Source organism: Emydura macquarii, unplaced genomic scaffold (assembly GCF_026122565.2).
Source record: "Emydura macquarii macquarii isolate MOO-44397 ecotype Brisbane River unplaced genomic scaffold, CSIRO-AGI_Emac_v2 contig_3671, whole genome shotgun sequence".
Lineage (NCBI taxonomy): Eukaryota > Metazoa > Chordata > Testudines > Chelidae > Emydura > Emydura macquarii.
Window position 1 is genome coordinate 8680238 of NW_027133808.1, and position 20062 is coordinate 8700299.

Genomic DNA, 20062 nt, shown 5'->3' on the forward strand with positions numbered 1-20062 from the left:
GCACTACAGAATCAATACAGCCATTTGAGAGAGAGAGCTAGTTCCTCTTCTGGCTTATGTATCAATGTAGTGAAGAGGTGTAGTGAAGAGGGTCGACGTATGCTCTCTCATGGACAGACCTGGGTATGGCACCACCTGCTTGCTGGGCAGGACAGGAAGAGGAAGTATAAAAGCAAGGCCTTGTAGCTCAGGCAGGGGACAGCTGCTGGAGGGAAAGGACTCTCTCCCCCCCAGAGCTGGGATTTGAGCCCAACCCTGGCCCCACTGAAGAGCCACCAGAGTGGCCTGTTACCAATGACTTGGAGGAGCTGCCGGAACTGCCTGCCGCCAATGATGTCAAGGAGCTGCCGGATGCTGGCAACAGTGAGGGCCTGCTGGGACTGCCCCTTGCAGTCTACCCCCAGGAGGTGGACAACTGGGGATACAGGTATGTGGGCACAGGGGGCGGAGGAAGTAGCCCAGGGTAGTCGACCTCAGTCCAGCTGTGTTAGAATCCTAGCACTTGGCAGTGAGTTTTGGCTGGAGCCCCGCTGATACAGTGGTGCAATGCCCCGCCACTGTTAGGGCCCTGAGCTGGGACGCAGTGGAGTTGGGAGGGCCCATGTCCCCCTCCCTCCCTTGTGTCCTATGAACCTTAGGGTGACTGCCCACTCGGCCTGTGAAGCCTCACAGGCTATAGACTGCTTGTTTGCCCTGCTCTGCCTGAGGGCCAAGGGCCACTGACTCTTTGCCTGGTCTGCCCTGCCCTCCCCTGCCCGAGGACCAATAACTCTTTCCCTGGTCTGCCTTGCCCTGTACAAGGGCCACTGACTCTTTGCATTGTCTGCCTTGTCCAGCCCAAGGGCTGAGGGCTACTGAATCTTTGCCTTGCCCGCCCTTCCTGAGGGACAGGGCTATAAACTATTGACTTGTCCTGCCCTGCCTGAGGGTTTGGGCTCTAGACTGGTTGCTGCCTTGCCCTACTGGAGGGCCAGGGCCCATAGAGCCCCTGAGAGGCTGGATAGTGAAGCAATGCAGCCTCCCTCCAAGGCCAACACCCTGGGTCGACCCCGATCTGTTACAATCAACAACAGAATTGGTAAAGAAATTATAACTGTGGGTCCAGATTCTGCCCTTAGTTATTCCAGTGCAACCCAATTCCATTTAAGTAATGGAAAATGAAAACAATGTGGTTGCACAAGTGTAACTGAAGGTAAAATTTGGCCTGCAGAATTTTGCATGAGCCAATATTAGAACCCCAAATGACTTTCAGGTCAGAGGTTCAATTTGCTGGGGGCTAGGGAAAAACAAAGAATGTCTCCTGAACTTTAGACGGGAGACAACTGAGCTGGAAGTCACAGAAGTGCAAACGTTTCACTTCACAATTCTATTTTTACAGTCATTTTTCAAAATATAATTGTACTTTTGGAAGATCCTGCTCCAATGAAAGCCAATGAGAGTTTTACCACTGATTTCCAAAGACACAGGTCCTTTAGTAATGAAAATGCAAGTATCAAAACAAAAATTTTTTGGCAAGGGCACCCAGGTTAACATAAATGGAATCTTTAATAACCATTTGTATAATCAGAACCTCAAGCTCTACTCAAAGATGTAAAACTTGCACTGATTCACGGTTTGTCCACACACAAGTTATACTGCTTTAACTATACCGCTACAGTTTAACTATACCAGAATAGTTAAAGCAGTATAACCTCCCTTGTGTGGATGCGGTTATATCAGTATACAGGTGCTTACCCTGGAAGAGCTATTCCCAAAAAGGAAGGTGAATAAGCTATATAAGTATAAGGCACCATCATATTAATGTAACTCTGCGGTTTTCAAACTTTTTAGGCTGCGTACCCCTTTCCAAATAATGTAGTCTACCACTTATCTCCATCTGAGATAGGGTCATAAAATACCTATGATTACATTGCCAACTCTTACTCAATAAAATGCATTGTCTGCCATTACATGATTTTTCTTACATACCCCCAGACGAGAGCTCACGTACCCTAGGGGTACACATACCCCAGTTTGAATACCACTGTTATAACTGCATCTACACTAGGTGTTATACTGATATAACTATTTCAGTTAAAAAAAATCACACTCCGAAACAAAATAGTTAGACCACTACAAAATCTGTGTGTAGGCCACGTCTTAGATGGAAGAGTGCCACATACTGAATAACCAACATCACTTCCTGCAGCACATAAGTTTTTCTTTAGATAAAGGTATTATAGCTGAAACGGGTCAAAGTGCTATGAAGTGGGGAGTTGTGCTGATTACAGTGAAAGTAGTGCATATTTTAGTGTGTATAAATGGAGTTGGCACCATTCTCAGAGATATAATTATTCTTCCCTTCTGATGCTGAAAAAAACCCTTTCGAACCTAACCAATTAGCTTCATAAAGCAATCTGCTCTGTCTAACCTAATCTATCTAAAGTATGAGATACCAATCACAGTAGTATCTAACCACCATTTGTCTCTCAAAATCTTTCCTGTACAAAGATATGGAGTAGAAAATATCGTAATGTTTGCAAAATATTATTTGATTCTGAAGATTTTTAAATCAGTTTTTCAAATGCACTTGGGCTTATGTACCTTTATGTACTAGAGCAGAAGGCAGATTGCAGGGGGATTTTCTAGAGAAGAAATTAGGGTTTTGTTAAACTTTCCAGTTTCTTGAGGTGAACTGAAAGTGGGGTTTAAGTTTCCATAAAGACAAATGATACAATTATTGAATTTATATACAAACATATATATAAAATCTTTATACTGGCTGTGAAATGTGTCTGCAGTGGAAAAATTACTTTTAAAATAGAAAGAATCACTTACCTTTTCTTGGGGATTTATATTTCATTTTACAAAACATCCATACAATTTTAATAGTGTCCTTGCTTAGCAACATCCTTATAGTTTAGATTTACCCTCCCAAGATAGCCTTCTGGCTGGTGTCTGCAGTTGGTTAGTCAAGTATCATTTACATCCTGGCCTTGCTGCCAGCTAAACCAAGCTAATCCATTTAGTGCACAGCTATCCATCTGCTGGCCTCAATCTGCCCCTTCATCTCTTCCTCAAAGGCGCAGATGAAACCTTGTTATACCTACTCAGGAACTAATCCTACATTAATCATATGAGCCCTCTCAGGCTCGATGCTACTTCTCTTCAGACACCCATAAAAATGTGAAATGTACAAATATAAAATAATGAGCACTTAAAGTTAAACAAGTTAAACACCTAAAGTTAAATATAATTTTTCTCTGCATAACCCAAAATACAGGGTCTCTCAAAGTTTCACAATATGGACACATCTTATTAGAGACATTCTCTTACATTAGCAATTCTCCCACTGTGCGAAGGGAGATGGTGCAAAAGGTACAAAATAAAGGCTGGTCCACATGTAAAACTTGTACCAATTTAACTACAATTGTTTGTTTTTAAATCAATTTTGTTAAACTAGTGCAAGTTGTCTATGTGAGCCAACTCTAACACTGATTCAGTGAATAGTTTTGAAGTGTGAAGATCCAGACAAGCAACTCTTTGCACTGAAGATAACAATGGACTATACCAATCCCTACGGTTTTCCTTGTAGTTACTCTTGACTAACTCAAAATTTTCTTATTTACCCATCTTGTCATGTTAGACTTTAATTAGCCTAAGTAATTTTGGAGTCTTAGCAGCTTTGCTCACACTTTTCCAGTTTAGGCAGGCAACAGAACTGTTTATATCAAGGGTAAAGCTTGTTTGTGAAGAGCTCAGAACTTTCTTGAGGGGCTGGTGAAATAAACTCCAGCAAGATCTAAGGACCAACACAAGCTTCACCACCTTCTGTTCCAAGAGTAAATTACACCTCTTTGAAGTTGACTTCTTTAATAAAAGCATATTAGCAGAATGTACCGAATTATTTTAAAAACATAATATGTATATTTTAAATCCACTCATAATCTTTCCCTGGGGAGAAATAGAGTGAAAGAAAGAAAGAACTACCTGTGACAGATGTAAGTCATAGCTTAATGCATTTTTGGGAGGTGCTCAGATATGTATGTTATTAGAACCTGAATAGAACAGAACAGAGTTGATGTTGTTGTCTGGTCTATTTTAATATATCTCCTTTGCTGTCATGCTACTGAATGTTTTGCAACATAATTTTACAGGGCTGGATTGTTTTCAGTCTTCATTGTCACTAGCTCTACTCCTGTCTTCTTGGTTTTTCCCATACATTTCCTTTCCTCATTCTGTATATCGAAGATTTTCAGTAAATTCTTTCTCCTGAAATCTATTTGTTTCAAAATTTCCTATAAACACAGCATCATGTCTTTGCCTTCTTCAGTGCTTTCTTCTTCAATGATCCTTCCATCGAGTTGTTTTATGTCAATCTCTTGATAACTTCTATTGCTAAGAGTGATAGTGAGCTAGTTACTTTTCTTCTGAAATCAGTTCTTTAAACTCAGTCTTGGATCCTGGGTCATGTCATTTTTCAGTCCTATTGGCTTGATACTGAGGACTCGCGCTCTCCAGTAGTTTGGCCAAAGTGTTTTCCTTTCTCATCTTAATCGGGTTTCAGCATCCATTGGCTTTCTCCTCATCTGAAACATGCCTGTACCCCATCTACCATACAGGAGGATGGTTTGAGGGAATGTGCGTCACTACTGCAGAGCTTTGCATGTACAGCTCTATAATTTAACAGCTATCATGCCTTGTAGTATCATTGGACCACTTCATCCCAAAGACTGTAGGTCTGGTTTATACTATAGACTAGAGTAGCTTTCGTAACTTATGTAGACTTTCTAAATTCCCTTCTGTGCACCGTCTCCACTATGCTGCGCTGACGGGAAATGCATACCCGTCGACGCAGTGCTACGCTTTTTGGAAAGGTGGTTTTATTAAATCGACTTCTGGATCGATTGAGTAGCTCTTCACTTCCACTCAATCAATCCGGATAAATTGATCTGATGGCGACAAATTTGCTGCCATCAGTGAAGACATACCCGTACTTATTTTAACTGAAAGCAGCTTCACTTCCTATTAGTCTTAATCCACTTCATAATAAATCAGAATTAATGAAGGTTATAAAAGCCAGAGAAAATCAGAAATCAGCTTCCAGAATCCTGACATATAGCCTCTAGAAAGATTGTTGGGTGTGGCCTCCAATACTGCTACAAACTGTAAGACTTCAGTGGACCAAAGGTTATGGCCATGTCTAAAAAGAAACGACCAAAAAAACAGCAATAACCTGCTAAGTTTCAGAATAAAACACTGAGATATTCTTGTTCAGAGTGAATGAAAGGGTTTGATTTGTGGCAAACATGTATCAGATCAGAGGAAGGAAATTAAAGAGTGTGTTGGTATTTCATGATTTACTGTGGAAATGTAGCTGTAGGCACTGTGATTTTTATTACTTACTAGTAAATGCTCATGTTAAGAATCATATGGCAAGATAATCCTGATTGATGAGGGAAAAAAGTAGCATGACATCAAAATCATTGTCTCCCAGTCTAAATGTATATTTACATTGCATGCTTCTTTTGGTGGCTTGTAGTGTACACACATGAATAGCTTTCCTAGCACTGGTATAAATAGCAGGGTAGCGAGTGAGGCATGGCTTAGGTGAAATAGAGTAATTATATGCTTGAATGACATGGATATGTACTACTCACCCAAGCCTCCCCAGCTATGCTGCTGTTTTTAGCAGTGTAGTATCTGCCGCCTCCCCACTGCTGGAATCTTTCCCCACCACAGGAAAAGACTCCAGCAGCAGGGAAAGACTCTGGAAGCAGAGGGAGTGGGAGAAAAGCACAGGCAGCTTCCAGTGCTGGAGCCTTTCTCCACTACAGGAGGCGGCAGCAGTGAAAGGATTAGCCAGCTCCCTTTTACTGAAGCCCTTCCCCGCTGCAGGGAAATACTCCGGAAGCAGAAAGCTGCTGAAGCCTTTCTCCACTGCTGGAGTCTTTCACTGACACACGTAGCTATGTACCACAGTGTGGACGCAGCTTGCCTTTCACTGTGGCTCGTAGCTACACATACCCTACACGCTGCCGACACTGCACTTGAATGTTAATGCACTGATGTAGTAGCAATTACATTCACGATTGTGGAAAGAGTGTAAGGCAAAGACAGCTGCAATATCATTAGCATTTTCATTCTGACTTTCACAAGAGAGGTTACCAAATTGTGGATTCTGGCTTGTTACCTCCAGAATTTCTTTAATCCCCAAACAGTGCAACTTAATACTGAGAACTCTTTCCACAGAGCTTCTCTCTCTAAGGCACTCTCTGACAGTGGAGCCGCTGGGCTCCAGTCTCCAAATGTACTGAAGTCCTTTTTAGCGTCCTCTTTTGATAGCACACGTAGGTCCTTGCTTCACTTCAACAGGAGGAGAGTTTGCTCAGAAGAGCATGAGAAACATAAAATAGTCTCTCTTCTTGTCTGCCAAGCTTCCTCCCTCCTACTCTCTTTCAAGCCCTCATTGAAACCAATTTCTTCCCAAAATAATTCCCTCTCCTCCTTATCTCACCTACACATCTCACACCCTCCCTTCCCTGAAATAGTTTCCTCTGGCCTGCCCGGACTTTGCTTGTTAAACTCCAGTCCTGTAAACTTACATTTAAGTGGGTCCCTGCACCTGCACATATGTTTATGGGATTGAGGTGACAGATTGGGGAAAAAATAACGTTCTTTAATCCATGTTTGTGAACCAGTGTACATTTACAGTGCTCTAAGTGATTTTTATTAAAGTGGAAGACAGCCTTTTACAACACAGATTTAACTAAAAGAATGGAAAAACTGGAGAGAGCCCTAAAAGTGGAAGACATATTTCCAGAAGCCTTACATCTAATCTAATAATTCAAGAGACAAGAGAGCACTTTAAGGATTACACTGTTATGTAGAGATCAGCATGCGATGACTCCTGCCCTGGAGGAAATCCTGAGACTCATGAAAAGATCAGAGCTGGTACCACTGCTGTAGCTCCTAGGCAATGCTGGCCCCCTCATCCGGTTGCTGCTTCCACTTCAGATACACCCAGAGAATTGGTGGGGAGCAGAAGAGAGAGAAAAGAATGCCATAGGCCCATCAAGGGCCCCAGAGCCACCACTGCCTGCCTGAAGGAGGAGGAACTCTAGGAGAGCAGCTAATGTCACTCATTGCTGTTGCCCCCATGAGCTGCAGGATGTAGAAGGGCACGTGTCACTGCCAGCAGCATGGAACAGGAAAAAGAGTTTGCTCACCTAAGCCAGCTGGTAATGTTGCCCAGGAGAAGACCATCCTCTAATAACTCTTTGAGGTTTTTTTGAAGGTATAAGCAGCAACTGCCTCAGGCCACTTTTCTGGGAGTTCTGGCTCTTCCCTCCTTGGAGCTGGTAGCATCTGGCCTTTTTGCAGGGCCTACTTAAACTTCTCACTCCTGTTTTTATGGGGACTGCTTGAGATTGGAAGCACTTTCTATAGGATTAGAGAGAACATGCCTACATCACTACAGTGCACACACCATGCCACACCTCAGTAACATGAAAATATGGACAAACTGGAGGAAATTCCAAATAGTACAGAAAATTATGAAAAGATTTAGGAGAAAAAGATTAAAAGAAATGATTATTAAAGTAGAACATGATCACAACCTTCTTGTCTTTGAGGGGAAAGAGCACTAAGGAAGAAAAGGAACTGTGTAGAATGCAACAAATGTGTATAACGATAAGGGGATGAAATTGATCAAAAGAACATTTTTCTCAAATACCAATAAATATTTCTTAACAGTAAAGTCTATTAGAATGGAATAGTTTCCCAAGAGAAATTATAGTAACACTATCACTTGCATAATTTAAAACTAGACTGGACAGAGCACTTGAGAATATACTTTAGAGAGTAATTTGGCTTAGGAGAAGTGAATTGAAAAGATGATCCAAAAAGATTTTTCTTTTCAAGCCTTGGACCAGAGAACAGGCAATCCATTCCTCAAATTGCCATGGGACTTGCTGCAGCCAAGCAGAACACCAGGAAAAAAATTACAGAAAGTGCCATTATCTGATATTAGGGCACATAGGATCAGACTGGATGATCTCAAATGTGAAATACTGGAATTCTAATGTAGTTGTGTGTTCTAAACTCTAAAAACATTTGCAACATAACCAAACGGGACAAGTTACCTCCTCCTACTGTGCTCCTTGTTGATACAAGATAGAATCAGTGGAAGCTGATACTATTGCCAATCAAGGGAGAAAATACAAAAGTCCTTAGCGCAATTATACTCAGACTGAGGCTCGGGAGCCACAAGTGTCTCCTCCAGCTCTTTGCAGCACATGACATTAAAACACTGTGTGATTTAATTATTAATCAATCAGGAAGCTTTTATTATGTTATTAACCAACTATAGTTAATAAAACAATAATATATGGTTATACACACACATATAGTAAATGAAATAATGAATTCACACTATTGTGGCACTTTTGGGTAATGCTGATCACTAATTTGGCTCCAGAACCACTGAGGTCTGAGTATCACTTACTACAGGGCTCGATCCTGCTCCTACTGAAGTCAACGGGAGTTCTGCTGTTGACTTCATGGGCAGCAACACAGACCCATACAACTTAATCTTCCTAGTGTGTGTGCAGAAATTCGATTCTCACATGCACTAGAGAAAAATGACCTTGCAGTCCCCAAAATACAACACAGATGGACTTCTAGGAACCAGACCCTAGTATTAATAATTCCATGTCCCTTTCTTTTGAAGTTTAACTACTACCATGTCTTACATCACAATTGTTGTTTTTTGATAGTTATGTTGTCCTTTTAACAATGAAAACAAATACTATTTACTGTTTTTGATATATCAACAATTCTCATTTTACAAATGTGTATTTATTACAAGACACAAAAGAGGGCACATTTTATTTTTCTGTTTGAGTTTGAGTATAGGGTTTGTGTAAAGAGGTAAAAAAAGCTTACATACGTTTCTAAAGTAAAAGGTTTCCCATGGATCTTCAGTGCAAGTCTGGAATGTTGCTTCATTCAGAGTCTAGAATCATTTTTAAACAGCATTAACCTTCAATATGAGCTACGAGTTTCTGATGGTAACAGGGACTCAGACAGCTCATTTGATGACATGATGGTCTTTTCTCATTGGCTATTTAAAGGCCTTTTATTGGCAAGGTGACAGGCAGTCAGCATGAAAACTTGAGCTAGTGACCTGTTGATTCTGCATGGGCACATATTGTCATCAGCAAACAACCCAGGTGAAGTTGCAACCAGCTGCCAAGTGCAGACATTTTCAAAAATCAGGCTATCTTGGATTTAATCCTAATTTTGAGATTTAAATTCAGAGGAAACTGTAGAAAATGGTGGTTTTTAAAGATTTTACTCCAAAAGAAAAACTGTTAAACCTTAAATTACACTTCTACATAAAAAATTACCTACTATTACTGCAGATAGTACCTAAGTTTTCTATAGTGGAAAAATAATTGAGGAAAAATATGATTTTTTCCCCTCCATTTTTCAATTGACTTTCTATATGTCAGTTTAACTGTTCCCCTGTGGTCAGTCAGACCCTGAACACATTTACATGAATGCTAAACTCTAAGCATGAGAGTAGTCACACTGACTTCGATTTCATTATGTAAATTACTATATACAGTAAAACCTGTCTCCCTAGCTGCCTCTAGAATAAGATGGCATGAAAGGATTCAAAAATCAACTGTGCAAGTACATAAATTAGTCACCATTCTCTTCAAAAGCCCTAAAATTGCTAAAGCAAAACAACTGCAGTTTTGGGAATCCTATTATCAGCATCCTTTCCTTCTGAGCTTTCCATTTCCCTTCAGTGAATACAATCCAATAGTTACCATGAATCCTGCTATTAGTAGTGGCTGTACATATGCTTTGTATTAATAGAATCAATTTCCCCAGGGAATAAGCCATCTATATTCATGAACTAAATGAAATAGTATCCAAAGAGCAGAAGATGACAACACAGCTGCATTGGTAAGAGATCTTTACTTTAGCACTGCAGTTGAAGGGTATGCCCATGGGATAGATAATGCTTTCCTCCCCACCCACTCACATTTTCCCAATATTTCAGTCTGCTTTTCATTGCAATTGATATTTTAACTAACACCACTAGATCAGAAATGTGCTTCATTTCAGCTCAGGAGATCCAAAGGGAATTCAATTTAGAATGCTTTGTGATGGTCCACTGGTGAGGCAAAATGCAGGTAACAGACTCTAACAAGCAGCCTTTGGGGATGCGTTGGGTACACCTTAATGTTCAATACCATCTCCAGGCCACCCTGTTGATATGTGATTGTATTATCAGTTTTGATTGCCACTTGCTCACTTCTGGAGTGAACGGTGGGATATGCACTGCAGAGACCCATTGAAATACGAGATATACAATGCACACAGAGGGAGCAAAATAGTGATTAACTATACAAAATTGGTCTGAGAAGACAAAAGAGGAAGTAATGTACAGTATGATCGGGCTCTTCAATTAAATATTATCGCCCTTTTTGTGCTTCTCCTTTTTCATGATTTATTTCTTTTTACTTTCTGTTTTAATCTTTGCATTATTTTCGTCTCCCAGTGAAACAATAAGAATGTGTATGGTATAGTCCCAGCTCCTACTGGAAAAGAAGTGCAGGAAATCAACTTCTGCTTATTATGAGCACTGAATTCATTGGAAAGAATTGCACAGTGATGGGGGGCGGGGGGAGCAGGCTGTGAAGCAAGAAAATGTAGTTGAATTTTTTGGAAACACAGTCACCAACACTGACCACCTTTCAGCTGAAGCCTGCTACCTGCTGAGTAGCCTCAGTTCCCACTGACTTCAGCATGAGTTCAGAGCACTTAGCGCCTCCCAGGGTCAAGTCTTTTACTTCCAACATACTGACAAATGTACAACCCTGTTCCATTGATTATTTGTTACTATCACCTTTTACCCCCCTTTGAATCTGTAGCACTGATCTGAATAAATACCGCAGCCTTCTCTGTGCCCTTGATCTAGGGAGTTACCTCATCCATGTTCTGCCTCCTGCGGTGAGAGACACTTTTTCTTTGAGTTTACCAGCCAACAACTACCCCAGCTAAGTCAGATACCCAGGTCAGTTCAATCAAAATAAGCTTTTAATTTTACAGAAAATGAAAAAACAAAATGACTTGCTCCTAAAAGAATACTATTAAAAGCATTACTGATTATTGTTTAGCACTAAACTTCCAGGAAAAACAAAGAAATGCCCATAACTGTTCTGAGATGCCAATAAGCATGCCTGCCAATTAATGCCAATTGTGGTATATATATATCTGCTTGGTGAACCCCAATTAATTTCTCTGAAGACAAACAAACAGTCATCAAATAGGAATAACTTTCAGTCACTATCCATTACCTGGGCTGGATTCAAGCCAGTAACATAAAAAGCAGTATCTTTCATTTGTAATCTGGTTCTCCAGATACATGCTTTCATCTCAACATATTTTATTATTTTGAATATGAAAGTCATAAATCAATTATGAGAAATACTGGGGGCATTAAGATAGGTACTGGCAATGCGCCTATGAATTTGGCTGACTACACACAAAGAGACTGATGCTCATTTATACTAAATAGTCCACCATTGCTTTTCTCTTGTGAAGAAGCCTTAAACTGGCTACAAATATAATCTCATTCTATGGCACTTTTCCATTTCAGAGTGCTGTAAAGTGGCTTTAATGTTAATGAGAACCAGGCTCAAATTCACAAGAACAGACCCATGAACAAGGAAAATATCCTCATTTGGGTTGCTATTCCTTTTTAAAAACACACTAGGAACATTAAAAACAAAACAAAGGAAAACATTTAAATTACTTAAGCAAGAACTGTCATTCTAAAATACGTTAATTAACTGGAAGTGTAGGAAGTGTAGGCCATCAATGCTGCAACTGGAGAATAATGATATTGGCTCTGTATTATTCACGGCACAAGATTTTGCAGATTTCTATATATTGCAGATGAGAACACTGTCTTGCACTAAACATCTTATTACATTATGATCATCCTCAGAAATCAACCATTATCTGCATCTTTACTGCCTCCTTACACATGATGACATGGCCCAGATTCTATTGGATGGTGCTAGCCATAGTGTATGTGGAGCCTATGTTCATTAGTCCATGGTATTGACTTTGCTCTCAGTATCACCTGTTCAATGGCAACAGTATCTGACATCATCAACTAGTTGTGCTTTTGTTCTATGCCTCCCACTCCTGGAGTGGGGGTGAGGAGCACAATGGGTGTCACATTGCAAAATATATCTATAAATTAGCTATAAAATTGCTGGTCAAGTTCACCCTGTAATTCTAATCAGTTCTTCCTGTAGCAGAATCTTATACAGGGAGACTGTTTTAGTGCTGGTGAATCCCTGCAGGTATGAAACCATCATGCAAATAGCAAGCCTACAAGAATTAAAGCATTTGGTAGGCGATTAAATAGATTAAGTTGTAACTACCACTACCATGTATCTTAATGCTTATAAATAAAGACTGTAAAATTGACTCATTATCCTCAGTTTCTAGGCTATAAGTGGAAATAAATGTTGGAGAGTTTATAAATCTGTCTGGCTAGGGATTTAGATTGCACTTATCACCATGTTATCTGGGTGCCTCATGCTGATAAAAAATCAAGCGAGTGCTTAAGTCAACAACACTGCGTGCATGGGGCCTGTAACAGTGGTTGGATGTTTTCTGACAGGCACAAAAATGTTTAAAAAACAATGCTCTGAGAGCTGTAATTTCAAGAATGTGAGGCTTCCCTTGTGTGACATGGCATATAGACCGTACAAAGGAATGGACACTAAGAGGTTAAAAAAAAGGAGCAACCACCACCCCAGCTGCTGCCTTTGGGCAATCTGACAACAGCAGAGACTAAAAAGCTGCAGCCTGGCCACAACAGGGTGGCTGCGGGAGAGACAGAGAGTCACAGTGAAGGGGGCTCCACTGGGTCAGACAGGAGGAAGTTGCCCAGAGAAAGCAGTTCTCTGCCAGAAGGAATCAGAAAAGATTACCAAGCAGAAAGTACCTGCAAGGGCCCAAGGTGGGAAGCAGCTCAAGGAAGCAATAGGAGATTTAAACATACAAATCCCTGACTGCACTACACCCAGGGCTCTCTGGGTTGGGACCCAGAGGAGAGGGCAGGCCTGGGTCCCCCATAAACCCTACATGGGCAGGGGTGAATATTGCTGAGAACCCTGACAGGGATGGCAACAACAACAGGAATATTGCAATTTGCTTTTGTGCTTCTGCTTTAAACTTATTTTATTTCTGCCCTGTTGAAGAAAGAAGGGAAGAAACCTGTAAAAAGGGCATCACCGGAAAAAAGCTTAGATAAAGCCCTGAGACAAACTCCTAAGCACAGGTTCACTCAACGGGCTAGTGGAACTTGAGTGGATCAGACTCCTTTCACGCCCCAAAAAGGGAGAGAGACAAGCGACTCAGACAGAGGACTGGAGTTACAGGTGACAATTCAGGGATATAGATTACATCACTAAGGGAAACTGAGGCAGGGACAAACGCAGTTCTGAGATCCCTCAGTTACACCTGGGTATACAGGTATCTATTGCCAGAGTCTGATCTCAGTTAAACAAGTGTATGTCCACAGCAACTGCACTGAAGTCACCATCAAAGACAACAGAGTTACCTGGGGTTTTCAACACCGTAAAGCGAAATTAAAATCTGGCCTTCAGACTTCAAAGGACAAATTCCCCTCATTCAATCAATAAAACTAACCTTTTTAACTCTCAGGTTGACTTCTGAGGTTTTGTCTTTTTCTGTGTCAGTAGAAAATCTGAAATCGAAGCAATATTAATAGGAAAGGTTGATAGGGACACACAGTTCACCTTCGCCATAACAAACCTGTCGGGATCCAAGCCTTTTATTCGTTAAAGCCAGGGGTTTGTTATAGCGAAAGGACAATCAAATCAAAGCATAAACTGCTGATGTAAATTAATGAAGCCACCTTGGATAAAGGCCTTAGCTAAATTAATTAACTATTATTATTAATAATAATAACTAAGGCTACACGTTTGTCTGGGAGGGAGATTTTAGGTGATCTCCATGACTTCAGCCCAAGCAGAGGGGCTTTGTATTGTCAGCCCTGCAGCAGCATTGCCACTGGGGCTCCAGCTTCAGCTTCAGCCTGAGGTGGCGGGAGGCGGGGCGGGAGCCCACACTTAGTTTCTGCTCTTGGGCTCAACCCTGGATAAAAATTGTGCACGCATATGCAACATCCTTTTTTATTTTATTTTTATAGTACTGTATTGTAGTTGGGATCCAGGGACCTGGTTTGTTATAGCCGGAGGTTCATAATAATGAAGGACGTCATAGCGAGGGTGCACTGTACATACAGCTTGTTGCAAGTAGACTAATATGAGACCAAATGCTTGAAGACCACTACATGGTTACTGATTTATAAACATTACAATTCACTTAAAGAAACCTTGGTTAAGATAAAAGCCAAAGTCAGCAACTCAGGTATGAAAAAACAAAATAAAAAGAACCCCAAAATCAAAGGGAGCTGCATTACACAAGCACTTTCATCAGCATCTAATACAATAAAACTGCAACAAGGCTTAAGCACAAAAAGCCTGGTTCTGAATGTATATGGTAAAAGAGTAATTATGAAGGCATTAACCCATTTTAAAATCTAAGCAAATAGGATTCAGTAAACCTTCTAGCCTCCTTTTTGTTTCAATAAAATAGCACTTTCAAGCCTGAAATTACTGTATAGGCTTCCAAATAGAAATTTGATTATATTATTTCTTAAAGATATCTGTGAAAATCATAATGCTGTTTAAAGTCACAACACAAACATTACAAACTCATAAAATAAAGAAGTAGTACGGTACAATACAAATGCATTGGTGTCACACCAAAAAATAAACTCAATTTCAGGGTGGGCAAAAATCAATTAAAAAAAATAAAAGAAATCAATTATTTTCATTTAGATAAGATTTGTCACAACTTATATCAGATTTTTAAAAAATTAAATACATTTTTCTGTTACATATATAAAAATCTGTTTAAAATAAAATTTGAAAAGAAACCTAAGATGTAAACTTCTTATAATTATTGAAATCATTTAAATACATAAAAATAATATGCTTTATCAGTGAACCCTCTGCAAATTTTAATCAGTTAAATGGTGCTGCTGTTTTAGCTATAATCAGAATCAGGATGAAAACATCTAACTTTTGAGGTCAAATTAAGCTTTATAATTATGTCAGAATGTCATGTACTGCATTAAGTATCTATATTAGTTTCTGTCTTTACAATGGAGTGAATGCTGGTATTCACATTTCCAAATGTGAAAGTAACTTTCAGTTTTGATTGTGTGGAAAAGCTTTCACCTTAGTTACTCTTGGTTTCAGTTTGACTAGCAGGTGCAGATAGAACTGTTTGGGAAATTTTCACTGGAATGATTTGCTGATGGAAAATGCCCTTTTTGCAAAATGAAAAATTTCTGTTAGAATTTCAGTTTTGCCAGAAGATTTAAATTTTCTTAATGGAAAATCAAAATGATGGCTCTCTGGATGCTCACCTGCAAGGCTCTTGTCAATGCAGGAGGAAAGTAAAACTGACAAAAGTCTTCCATGAGAAGTGATGAGGCTGAGAATTCTGATTCTTTGCTTCTCCATTCCGCCAAGCTCCGGGACTGGAGAGGAAGACAGCTGGGGTTCTCAGCCTTCGTGTCCTCTCCCCCCATCTATGGGGCCAGAAAGACTAGCACTTCAGCTCTCTGGCAGCTGGCCTGGAAGGTTCTTGTCAATTTCACAAACATGAAATTAGGAACAAAAGTGAAATTGACAAGAGCCTTCCAGCTGGACAGCCAGGATGCCAAAAATTACATTTGAGGTCTTCCAAACATCTTTTGTCTTGAAATCCCTTCCCACAAACAATTTCAGGGTTTGACTTTTAGTCCAGGTTTGGAACAATTTTTCCCCCCCAAAAATTTAATTTTTTTCCATGGAAAGGGATTTCCATTTTCTGTCCAGCTTTAGTGCAGAAAAACTATTTTCTTCATTTGATCTAGTTCATTCAAAATTGAGAACCCATTTGGAAGTTGAAAAAAAGAGGGTTACTCACCTTGTGCAGTAATTGAGGTTCTTCGAGATGTATGTCCCTGTGGGTGCTCCACTTTAGGGTGTCGGTGCATCCTTGTGTCGTCAATTGGAAATTTTTGCTAGCAGTGCTTGTCCAGGTCGCACATGTGCCATGACTGTCTCAAGGTGCCATTGGCGCTCTTTTCAGCGCGCACCACCCGACCTCCTCTGTACCTTCTCTACCATGAAGTCCAAGGATTTGACACCAAAGTAGAGGGAGGAGGTGGGTAGAGCACCCATAGGGACACACATCTTGAAGAGCCTCAGTTACTGCACGAGGTGAGCAACCCTCTCTTTTTCTTCAAGTAGCGTTCCTGTGGGTGCTCCACTTTAGGTGACTTTCAAGCAGTACCCTTAGGTGGTTGGAGGGACTTCGGAGTTGATAGGCTGTTTGGAGGAGAGTACTGCGAGACCAACCACCGCAACTGTCCATGATGCTTGATCAATGGCATAATGTTGATAAAAGTGTGGGTCAAAGTCCAGGTACCTTCCTTGCAAATTTCCATAGTCGGTATGTTCTTTAGAAAGGCTGTGTATGTAGATACTGCTCTTGTGGAACGTGTTCTGATCTTCTGCAGTGGTAGAATGCCTGATTGTTTGTAACATGCCTGGATGCAGCCTGAGATCCTCTTCGAGAGCTCTGTGTGGATATGGCCATCCTTTTGCATATATCTGCAGTGGATACAAACAGTTTAGGAGATGATCTAATTGATTTAGTTCTATTGAGGTAAAAGGCTAACGCATGTCTCAGATCCAGAGTATGGAGGAGTGCGTCCAGTGCATTAGTGTGTGTCTTTGGACAAAAGGTAGGTAAATGGGTAGGTTGATTCAAGTGGAAGGGTGATGTGACCTTGGGGATAAATTTGGAATGGGGCCTGGAAGTCACTTTATCCATATGAAATATTGTGTAGGGTGGATGTGCCATAACAGCTCCCAGGTCACCTACATGTCTTGCTGATGTTATAGCAACCAGGAACGATACTTTCATAGACGTGCACTAAGAAGCAAGTCATTAGTGTTTCAAATGGTGGTTTGGTGATGGTTTTTAGAATAAGGTTCAGGTCCCATGGTGGTGTAGGGGAACAAATCTCTGGATATAAATTTTATATACCTGTCATAAAATGTTTCACAATTAGGTGTGTAAAAATGGTATTGTCCATCTATGTGGTTGTGGAAGGTTGCGATAGAAGCTAAGTGCACTTTTACAGAACTAACTGACAGCCCTGTTTCCTTTAGGTTAAGAAGGTATTCGAGTATGGCTGGGATCAGTGCGGATGTTGGAGAGATGTGCTTCTGTTGGCACCAGGAAGTAAATCTACGCCACTTTTGAAGGGAAGTCTTCCTTATGGAAGGTTTTCTGCTGTTTAGTAGTACCTGTTTTACTGGTTCTGAACATTGTAGTTCTGCCTGTCAGAACCAATTAGACTGTTAGGTGTAATTTACTCAGGTCTGGGTGAACGATTTGTCCTCTACATTGAGATAGGAGATCCTCTATGAGTGGGAGGGGATTTGGTGTTTGGGCTGACATCTGCATCAGGTAAGTGAACCATGGTTGTCTGAGTCATGCAGGGGCTATCGTTATCACAGTCGCTTTGTCCTGTCATATTTTGAGTAAGGTTTTGTTTATTACGGGGATTGGTGGGAATGCATAGAGGAAGTTCAAGCTCCAAATGTGGAGAAATGTGTCCCCTTTTGACCCCTTGCCTATACCCATCCTTGAGCAAAAAAAGGGACATTTGCGATTGTAGGTTGTGTAGCTCCCATTCGTGGTCATTGGTGAACGTCCTGCCGAGGAAGTCTGCCGTTTTGGTTTGGATCCCAGATAAGTATGCCACTGAGATGTTGACATTGTGGCTTATGCACCAGTTCCATAATTTTATGGCTTCTGTGCAAAGGGAGTTGGATTTTGCTCTCCCCTGGTGGTTGATGTAAAACATGCACACAATGTTGTCTGTCATGATCTATACATGTTTGTTCACTATGAGAGGTTGAAAGTAAAAACAGGCATTGCGGACTCCCCATAGCTCTAATAAGTTTATGTGCAGGGTCATTTCGTATATTGACCATTTCCCTTGGGTCGTATATTCCTGTAGGTGAGCTTCTACCTATCCCAACCTATAAAGGATGCATTATTGGCAGTCATCATGATCCAGGGTGTTTCTTGCGCGAATGGGATACCGTCATTAGATTTTGGGACTGTGTCCACCTATTCAATGATTGTTTGATCCTGTTTGGCATTAACACTATTTTGTGTAGTGAGAGTCTGTGAGGCCTGTATACTGTTGAGAGCCATAGTTGTAGGGCCCACATGTATAGTTGTGCATGTTGCACTACAAAGGTGGTTGCTGCCATATCTCCTAGTATCTGGAGGCATATACGGACAGTTGTGGTTGGGTTGTTCTGTGCTGTGGATAGCAGTTCTACTATGGTCTTGAACCTGTGTCTCAGTAGGAATGCTCTGGCTGAGCGGGAGTCTAGGTGTGCCCTTATAAATTCTATTTCCTGAACTGGTTCTAGGGTAGATTTTTTAATATTTATCATGAGCCCTAGGTTTCCGAATAACATGGATGTGAATCTCACTGCTTTACTGGCCTCCAATTAGTTGCATGCCTTTATTAAGCATTGTCCAGGTACGAGAATATAGTGATTCCCTTTCTGAATAGGTGTGCCACAATGACAGCAAGAACCTTGAAGAAATCCCCTTGGGGCGGTAGAAAAGCTGAAGGGTAACACTGTGTACTGATAATGACTGGTTCCCAGGGTAAATCTGAGCAACCTCTTGTGGGCGGGGTGAATGGAAACATGGAAATATGCATCCTGGAGGTTAAGGGCTGCAAGGCAGTCGTCTTGTTCCAGAGCCAGAATTATAGTAGATGAAGTGTCCATTTTGAATTTTTGAGCTCTTGAGAATTTGTTCAGCTTTCTGAGGGCTAGGATTGGTCTCCAACCACTTGTTTTCTTCTGGGTCAAGAAATACAGGGAATAAAATCCTCTGCCCTTGTATTGAGGGGGAACATGTTCTATATCCCCTATTTGTAGCAGATGTTCGACTTCTTGTTGCGAAAGGTGTTTGTAAGATGGGTCCCTGAAGAGGGATGGGGAAGGGGTTTGGGAGGTGGGTGTCGATATGAAGGGGATGGTGTACCCCGATTTGATAATTTCTAAGACCCACTTGTCCGTTGTAATGTTCACCCAAAAGTGGCAGAAAGGGCGTAGCTGATGGTTGTAGATGTGGTGTTTGTCTGTGGCTCTGGAAGTTGGAGGAGGTTGGGCAGGCCCTCGACCAAACCCTCAAAAGTGAGACTTAGAGGAAGCAGCCTGAGATGTTGAAGACTGATGACTGGATTGTCTGTGGCATTGTGATCATTGTCTGTTACGTGGTGAGTCCTATCTTCTGTGTTGTGGATGGTATTGAGACCTGGAGTTGTAAGGCTGGTGGTATCCGAATGGTTTTCTTCTCGTGGCAGGTGTGTAAATGCCAAGTGTGCGGAGGGTGGCATGAGAGTCCTTCATCGTGTGCATAACTTCATCAGTTTTCTCAGCAAAAAGCTTCTTTTTGTCAAAGGCAAGGTCCTCGATTGTGGTCTGTAGCTGTTGAGGAAGATCAGCTGGGTTTAGTCACGAAGATCCATTGAAATTGTTCCTTTTTATTTTCTGGTATGTGTTCAATAAACTCAGATAATTTGGTGTAATTATTGTGGTCATAGTTTGCTAATAGCACAGCATAGTTCACCACTTCTTAATTGTAGGGTCACCGAAGTATATATCTTTCTGCCCAACAAATCCAGTCTTTTATCGTCCTTATCATGAGGTGTGGACCTATGATATTGTTGTTTGCTTCTCTGGTTGGCTGCTTCCACAACCAGGGAGTTGTGTGGTGGGTGGCTAAAAAGGTATTCTAAATCCTTGGAAGGAACATAATATTTTTTGTTGGCCCTCTTACAGGTGGGAGGGATGGTGGC

At 41.0% G+C, this 20062-nt stretch overlaps 1 protein-coding gene across 1 annotated transcript in view; it reads right to left on the reverse strand.

The window, feature by feature from the left end:
* HS6ST3 (heparan sulfate 6-O-sulfotransferase 3) overlaps positions 1-20062 on the reverse strand; it is a 543188-nt gene that overhangs the window by 98758 nt on the left and 424368 nt on the right. Inside the window, exon 3 of the mRNA XM_067536862.1 lies at positions 16705-16729. Within this exon, the coding sequence (XP_067392963.1) occupies positions 16705-16729 (25 nt within the window). The remainder of the gene's footprint in view (positions 1-16704; positions 16730-20062) is intronic.